Here is an 8,783-nt window from a genome sequence, read left to right as displayed (position 1 = left end):
AGGCCCAATCGGACCAATTAAAACATTTGACCTTTGACCTCGGATGACATAAGGTCGATTGTCATGTTTCCATCATATCAAGGATGAATTGCACCAAGTTTAAGCCCAATCGAGCGAATTTCAACTTGTAACCTTGGATGACCTCACAATATGTTTTTATTTCTTGTACCCACCAAATTTAAGTCCAATTGGGCAAACGTTAACATTTGAACCTATCTGATCTTTGACCTTGAATGACATGAAGTTGACTTTTTTTCACGTTTCTCTCTTCAAGGACAATTTTAAGACCCAATTGCGAAAATTTTAACATTTGACCTCATTTAATCTTTGACCTCTGGTTGATTTGTTTTATGTTTCCATCACGTCAAAGATGATTTGCACAAAGTTTAGGCCCAATCCGGCAAATTTTAACATTTTGACCTTATTTGACTGTTGAACTCGGTTGACCTCAGGTTGACTTTCGTCATGTTTCCGATTTGCACCAAGTTTAGGCGCAAATGGGTACATTTTGACATTTGAGCTTTGACCTCAGATGACTTTTATGTTTTTTTCATATCAAAGATGCTTTGTAGACCTACTAAGTTTAAGCCCAATCGGAAGGGTCTTTGTCAGGTCTGTTAGTAGAGACACCATGGACAAGGGTCAATGAAGAAAGTGATGACTTCAAAGGAATGTTGGAACATTTCAACAACATCGGCGAAATATTCTATGCCCCCAACGATCCGTTCCTTTCTCAGTTTATTCTGCTAGACAAACAGTTTCTTGTAAAAGCTACAGAGTCACTTATCTCTGTACCAGATGAATCGGCGCAAGGTCAAATGAGGTCTCTCTGGCGAATGCTTTCTCAAAGAGGTCTGCTTCATATCTCATTAGCAAAGCATTTGTTTCAAAATGATGGCGATTTTGTAAAGAATGTACTGTCAATACTTGAGCACATAGGGCTTATTTGTAAGTGTTCTGGTTCTGATCTACCCGAGGATGATGCCATCGAAGATGAAGAAGACACAACATACATAGTTCCGACAATGCTTCCTCACGGTTCACCTGAAGTTCCTGAGGACGAAGGCATTCAGAAATTCTATTTTGATTTCGGCAACTTCTTACCAGATGCCTTGTTCTCCCGATTGCTTGCCCGTTGCCAAGCCCAATCTGACCTACAGTGTGAAACCGATCAACAACAGTACCTATTCAGAGAAGGGGGAGAGTTTTACCTCGAAGCACCTGTCGGCAGGTTCTACTATTGGCTACGACTTTACACACATCATCCAGCACAAAATCTGATAGAGGTTTCTGTTAAAGCATATTGTGGCACCAATCCTTTCAACCTTTTACGACACCTCTGGCAGTTGGTTGTTGATCTTCGAAAGCAGCAGTTCCAAGCGATACGATTCCATTGCGGCGCAGCTTGCCCATTTGGTCCTCCACACCAATGTGCTGAAGATAAACCACTCCATATCCTGGACGAAGCTCATGAAAATCAGGAAACGTTTTCAGAACCAACCAAGCAATTTATGTGCAGACATAGAGAAGTAACACTGAATGAATATCGCCAGGTAGGAATGTAGGTCTCATTATCATGATTATACGACACTGAAATGTGCCTAAAATCATATTTGTTAAGCAAACAGCGTACCAAAAATTCAAGTGTATGTACCTTAAGTAACATGTTTTTCCTAGATTTAGGCCTCCTTAACCCTAACCCTAACCGAACTGAATCTCACTAAAACTCACTATGAAAATCACTGTGCATGCATGGATGCGATGAGCAATCAGCTTAAGTCATAATACTCAGGGAATGGCTGGCCGGGTCAGCGAAACCGCCGTGGGTACAGGCCGGTGATCTTGTGCTTGGCATGCTAGGGGTCGGAGGTGCGAATCCCGGGGGTGCCAGGGGACTTCTTTTTTCATCTTTTCTTCTTTTTCGTTTCTTTAACTTCCGATAGCAAATAAACAACAACATGGGTACGGTTAGGGATAAGGCACGCATCATTACGATACTGAAATAATGTCCCAAAATAATAAATAATATATATCTTTAAAGCACCAGTATACCAAACTTTTAATTCCCATATTTGCTTAAAATATGGAATAAGGTTTTGAATGAAAATTTAGTTAATCCATTAACTCACAAATTGAAACAAATCAATGTGAAAATATATTTCATCTTCCAACTTTTTCCAGTACGAACCTTTACGAGCAGCTGCAAGCCTTGCGAGTTCTGGGATGAAGGATGACATAAGTGGCACACCATCTGTTAATGGCAATAATAACCTGATGTTCAACACTCCAGCAGTTGTCAATATCAATACTGGTTGGATTAAAACACATGAAGGTAGGTGCAGAATTATGTAACAGTTATCTTAGGCTTGCAATAGACAATCCAGTGGTATCAGCAGCAAATATGAGGCTGGATGACATTACAACAATGCAGAAATTCTAGAAGACATCCAGATGCAGAAAGCCAGTATAGTAAACCATACGATGATTAGATCAGCAGTTACTAATACCCAAGAGAGACAAACCAAGGTATCCTAATTACCATAATTACGTAACAAATCCTTTTATATTTAAGTTTCCCAATAATTCTTCTTGACAGCCTTATTTCCTATAAATTAAACATTTCATCGGTCCCTGAGATTACATGTTTTTCATACAGCTAGTAGGGCATTATGTGACCCAGATTTGGAATCAGATGGTCATGTTCAGTTCAGCTTTCCAGAAAGCGACCTTAGTTAGCATATTTTGTTGTAAAATGTTGACAGTTGGTAAATTGTCATGCTGGACACAATTATTTAGCCAGATATGGCTATTATCCCGTTGGAAAAATATGATAATCTCTTCAATGGATTTGTAGCGTAAGACACCTAACAAACAACCATGGGTTTGAACCTCTTTAGAAACACGAAAGTCAGCTTACTTGCGCGACCACATATCAAAATTATTGTGTCACTCGTATGTCGCACCTTATCTTACCATATCCATGGGGTCTCGATGGCCTCGACAAACTCACGCTTTGAGCTCGCGACTCCCTGCTCCAACACAGGTGTCGAACCCTTGGTCAACCTTGCGAATCCCCTGCTATATAAAACACAATACAGTCAGCAATAAGTTATTTTCATTAATGTTCAATACAACTCATTGCACCACATCACTTTATTTACCTACACTAAGCATATATAAGTGATCAATAATATTACTAAAAGCTGTGTTGTTTTTCTTTCCTGCAGGAGATAATGAAACTACGAATCTTCCTGAAAGTGTGCAAAAACGCTCAGAAGCGACAATTCTTCAGATAGAAGAAGAACAAAGCAATGAGCGCATTAGTTCGTTCAGGTGTGAGCCAAGCTGTGACATTCGACGTCGATTCCCCAGTTCAACCAGTCATCAAAACACAAAACAACAAGGAAACAATGAGTACCGCGTTTCAGATAGTCTCACAACTGCTTAGTGCACTTTGGTGAAAGGAGGAACATATTTTCACCGTATCATTTGCTTTCATTCTGGTCTAATAACTGATCAGTCTGTGATAATACTGAAATAAAATTTATTGTTACATATTAAACGGGCATTTCGTGATCCATAGCCTCACCCCCCACTTTTTTTCAAAAAAGTTGAGATTTTTATGCTACTGAAAACCTCTGGGTACGTTTATGTACCAAAAATTTCTTGCAGATTAATTCGTTTAGCAAAATATCGTCAAATTTGAATTTCGTTCTGGTATACCAGAACGAAATTTCAACAGTGGCCTATGGAGCAGTGTAATACACGTAATCATACATAACTCGCAAACGCAAAATCGGAAACAACTCAAATTTTGGTAATAAGTTTTTTTCGTGGATATCTACTAAAAAATGTCGTAAAAAGAGGATGCTAGGATCACGAAATCCTCCTTTAATATGAATTAATATGAATAGTTTGTGACTGTTTTAAGGACGTTATGATATCACTGCTAGTTCACTTGGCGGCAACGTTTGCCAATGATGATTTATACGGATACTCGGCCAGCACCTCCAAGACCTCGCTTCTTCTGATTTTGCATCGCCAAAATAGACAAAATTGAATTTTGATTTATGGAAGATAACTCTGCGTTTATGGTTTTAAATAAACAGCGAAAGGTAAAGCAGGCTCTTGAAAAAGACCTAAAGATGGGTGTTGAATAATTTGGCGAGTATCCTAGTGATGCCATTATTACACAGCCGTGACGTTAGTCACGGCTGTGTCTTTTTTCTTACAGGTTCTTTCTTTCTTTCTTTCTTTCTTTCTTTCTTCTGTCAACCTTTTCATTTGCTCTAGCACTCACATGCTTACATCGATTTTGACCTAACTTGGTCACAATGATCATTGACCGTGCCCCTACATGTCACATGAAACTTGTGGGGTCAAAGGTCACGCAGGGTCACAGGGGTCAAAAACGTGATTTCAACTCAAAATGCATCTTCTCCTACAAATTACGTAGGACAGTGACGCCACTTGCACACATGCATTGTAATTATCCAATGTCTATGTTGTGTACACAGATTTGGGGTCAAAGGTCATTAAGGGGTCACTTCCGGTATAAAACGAAAAACCTTCACAAAATTTTATTAGCTAAGTAAAACATAGCACAGTAACGGTATGTTCACATATGATCTGCAGTCACCCAATGTATATGTGGTATTTTTTTAATTTGGGGTCAAAGCTCATTAAGGGGTCACTTCCGGTATAAAACAAAATACCTTTAAAATGCATCTTCTTCCACAGATTCTGTAGGACAGTGACGCCACTTGCACACATGCATTGTCATTACCCAGTGTCTATGGGGTGTACACAGATTTGGGGTCAAAGGTCATTAAGGGGTCACTTCCGGTATAAAACGAAAAACCTTCAAAAATTTTTATTTGCTAAGAAAAACATAGGACAGTAACGATATGTTCACACATGAATTGTGGTTACCCAGTTTATATGTGGTATTATTATATTTGGGGTTAAAGGTCATTAAGGGGTCACTTCCGGTATAAAACGAAATACCTTTAAAATGCTTCTTCTTCCACAAATTACGTAGGACAGTGACGCCACTTGCACACATGCATTGTTATAACACAGTGTCTATATGGTGTACACACATTTGGGGTCAATGGTCAGTAAGGGTCACTTCCGGTATAAAACGATATACCTTCAAAATGCCCTTCTGCCACAAAAAGCATAGCAAAGTGATGCCACGTGGACACGTGCATTGACATTAGCCAATGTCTATGGGGTTTTCATATATTTTGGGGTCAAAGGTGATTAAGGGGTCACCACACGGCTGTGTTCGTGGTCTTAGACCACAGCTAAGTCTAGTTTCTTTCTTTCTTCTTTCTTCTTTCTTCTGTCAACCATTACATTTGCTCTAGCACTCACATGCTTACATCGATTTTGACCTAACTTAATCACAATGATCATTGACCGTGCCCCTACATGTCACATGAAACTTGTTGGGTCAAAGGTCACGCAGGGGTCACAGGGGTCAAAAACGTGATTTCAGCTCAAAATGCACCTTCTCCTACAAATTACGTAGGACAGAGACGCCACTTGCACACATGCATTGTAATTACCCAGTGTCTATAAGGTGTACACAGATTTGGGGTCAAAGGTCATTAAGGGGTCGCTTCCGGTATAAAACGAAAAACCTTCAAAAATTTTTATTAGCTCAGTAAAACATGGGACAGTAACGGTATGTTCACATATGATCTGCAGTCACCCAATGTATATGTGGTATTTTTTTTATTTGGGGTCAAAGCTCATTAAGGGGTCACTTCCGGTATAAAAAGAAATACCTTTAAAATGCATCTTCTTCCACAAATTATGTAGGACAGAGACGCCACTTGCACACATGCATTGTTATTACCCAGTGTCTATGGGGTGTACACATATTTGGGGTCAAAGGTCATTAAGGGGTCACTTCCGGTATAAAACGAAATACCTGAAAACATTTCTATTAGCTAAGAAAAATATAGGAGAGTGATGGTATGTTCACACATGAATTATGTCTACCCAATGTATATATGGTATTTTTTTATTTGGGGTCTACGGTCATTAAGGGGTAATTTCCGGTATAAAACGAAATACCTTTAAAATACATCTTCTCCCACAAACTACGTAGGACAGTGATGCCACTTGCACACATGCATTGTTATTACCCAGTGTCAATGGGGTGTACACAGATTTGGGGTCAAAGGTCATTAAGGGTCACTTCCGGTATAAAACGAAATAACTTCAAAAAACTTTATCAGCCAAGAAAAATTTAGAACAGAGACGGTACATTCACACATGAATTGATGTTACTCAGTGTATAAGTGGTATTTTTTTTATTTGGGGTAAAAGGTCATTAAGGTGTCACTTCCGGTCTGAGACAAAAAAACTTCAAAATGCCCCTTCTGCCACAAATAACATGGCAAAGTGATGCCACGTGCACACATACATTGACATTAGCCAATGTCTATGGGGTATTCATATAATTTAGGGTCAAAGGTCATTAAGGGGTCACAACACGGCTGTGTTCGTGGTCTTAGACCACAGCTAAGTCTAGTACCCTTTTCCTTCAAAAGCAGTTGTTAGATAAAGCCATGGTTAATCCCATCAGGGCAGTATGATTGTGCTATTCCAGAATCTTTAAAAGGAGTCAGTATTACTTCAATTAACATGATTAAGTTAGACTGCATACCAAAAATAGCTCTTAGATTGGTGTTAGTAATTCATCATTTCTATCTGATGATAGTTTCTTTTCTGATTCATTATCGTTGCAAGGCATATCAAGTACAATTCCCAATATACAGAAAATATCACCCAAGACCCCGAGAACCTGACCATGATGATGATTTGAAATGCCGCAGAGTCGTACACCCATCATGGCTGTATCTCCAAGCTTTATAGAGAGTGAGGTGTGTTACCATGAGATGCAGAGGGCCCAGATGAGGCTTCTTGGCCTGATGATGATATGAATAACTGTAAATAATACCGGTACTGTAAATGTGTTCATAAATGCACCTTGGATCAGAGGATAGTAGATCTTAGGCAATATGCTTAGACACATGATCAAAGAACGTGTGTATATCTTATATCAATTTATCAAACCATATGTCTGCCATTTGGTTTTGAATAGGTTCATATTGTGTTTACTATGCACTTTTAGGTGATGGGAAAACATGTTCTGCGGAAAGACAGACCTTTAAACTAGTTCTTTGGTCATGATTTTCTTTGGAGGGGATTTGCAATTGACCCTAATACATCAAAACCCCCAAATCTGCAAAACAAAACACGTAAGATTTTACCTGTATAGGGACCACCCACCCCCAGGTTTACATCTGCAGAATGTACAATCTATGTTGGTCAGGACTGTAGCATATGTTTTTGTCACCTTAACAACGATAAATTGATGAAAATGCTAGTTTTAATAATAGATCATGGGACCACAGATTCTAGACATGCACTATTATGTATGACATGTTCATGTAAATATCGTGATTCAATATCAAATCATATGCTGTAATATCAAAAGGAGTTTGAATCATATTGTGTTTACCATGATTCTTGAAAATGTACTTAATAGCATGGTTTTGTACATAATTACATTTAAAGATGATATTTTTTCTGTGACATATTTTGTTGAATTGAAATATTGTGAAACTGTGATATACTACCAATAATGTATGTCAGTCAATATGAGCTGATGGATTGATTTGGTTTTTGCATTTTTATCATTTGACACACTGGCACAATGACCTAATGACCTAAGAAAATTAAACTGCTTGAAAATAGAAAAATCTATTATGAAGAGCTTTGTTGCAAAACCCCTTACATCCACTTTTGTCTTTTTGAGAAAAACAGCTTTTTTTAATTGTGCAAGTATTACTTGTTCGATTTGATCCAATTTGGGTTTGGATAAAGTGTTGATGAACAGAAACTAAAAGAATAGGTTTGGTATAATTTTCAAGCCTTCCTATTTATTTTATTATTTATTTTATATTGCACCTTTTGTGGATGTAAGGGGTTTTGCAACAAAATAAAATTACCCCTTTTCTAGAAACCACCTTTGCAATCAAATTTGAGCCCATTTGTTTGCACTACTTTATGTAACTTGACTAATGCTTTCAAAATCAAAAAGAAAAATTGAAATATCTCATTTACTTTTTTAATTGTGAATTTTTAATTAAATTCGGGGAAATGGCATTTTTTGGGTATTTCCGAAGCTACACCTTTTGTTAATTAAAATGATTTTTTCAAACATAGTTCCTTTTGGTTTTAATAGGTAAAGAACATTCCAGGCTACTATTATACCTCAAAAAATTAAAACAAAACAATTCTATATTCATTTTAAGTTCAGATTTCCGGAAATTCCCTAAGATTTCCCAAACGGGAAATATACGATATTTCCGGAAGGGAAGGTGGTATGAAGGTCAAACAACCACCAAAATGTGTATTTTTACCCACACTATAATGTCATGTCAAGAACTCATTTCAGCCAAAAGTGGATGTAAGGGGTTTTGAAACAAAGCTCTTCATATTTCTAAAACTATTTTGTTATGTTAATTGTTTTAGAACGTAAAAGTCAATATGAAATGTTACACAGATCATCAGATGTATAAAGATCTATAGATTATATAGATTATACTTCTGACCAAACACAGCCCTATCAGTATCACAGACAAAGTGCTTGAAAGTAGGGGGGTCATATTTCATTGTTGATATCAGTGATTGTGATGATTTTGAAACTTTGTTAACTAAACAAAATATAGCTCCTATCATATTTAAAGTATTGAAAGCAA

General features: G+C 37.6%; 1 protein-coding gene across 1 annotated transcript; it reads left to right on the top strand.

The window, feature by feature from the left end:
* The first annotated feature begins 593 nt into the window (after positions 1-593).
* On the top strand, positions 594-4,183 carry LOC140158838 (uncharacterized). Its single transcript, XM_072182081.1, has 3 exons — positions 594-1,553; positions 2,182-2,332; positions 3,228-4,183. Exons 1-3 carry the CDS (start codon positions 672-674, stop codon positions 3,446-3,448), a joined length of 1,254 nt encoding a protein of 417 aa, XP_072038182.1. The 5' UTR covers positions 594-671; the 3' UTR covers positions 3,449-4,183.
* The last annotated feature ends 4,600 nt before the right edge of the window (positions 4,184-8,783 follow it).

The sequence above is a fragment of the Amphiura filiformis genome, chromosome 8 (genome assembly GCF_039555335.1).
Source record: "Amphiura filiformis chromosome 8, Afil_fr2py, whole genome shotgun sequence".
NCBI classification, from domain to species: Eukaryota; Metazoa; Echinodermata; class Ophiuroidea; order Amphilepidida; family Amphiuridae; genus Amphiura; species Amphiura filiformis.
Note: the sequence above shows the minus strand (reverse complement) of the source record. Positions and strands in the feature narration are given on the sequence as shown.

What these genes read in the sequence shown, in the direction of transcription:
- LOC140158838 (XM_072182081.1), top strand. Translation starts at nt 672, where the DNA reads ATGTTGGAACATTTCAACAACATCGGCGAAATATTCTATGCCCCCAAC. An exon ending in CACTGAATGAATATCGCCAG is followed by an intron (nt 1,554 to 2,181) that starts GTAGGAATGTAG and finishes AACTTTTTCCAG; the next exon opens with TACGAACCTTTACGAGCAGC. An exon ending in TTGGATTAAAACACATGAAG is followed by an intron (nt 2,333 to 3,227) that starts GTAGGTGCAGAA and finishes TCTTTCCTGCAG; the next exon opens with GAGATAATGAAACTACGAAT.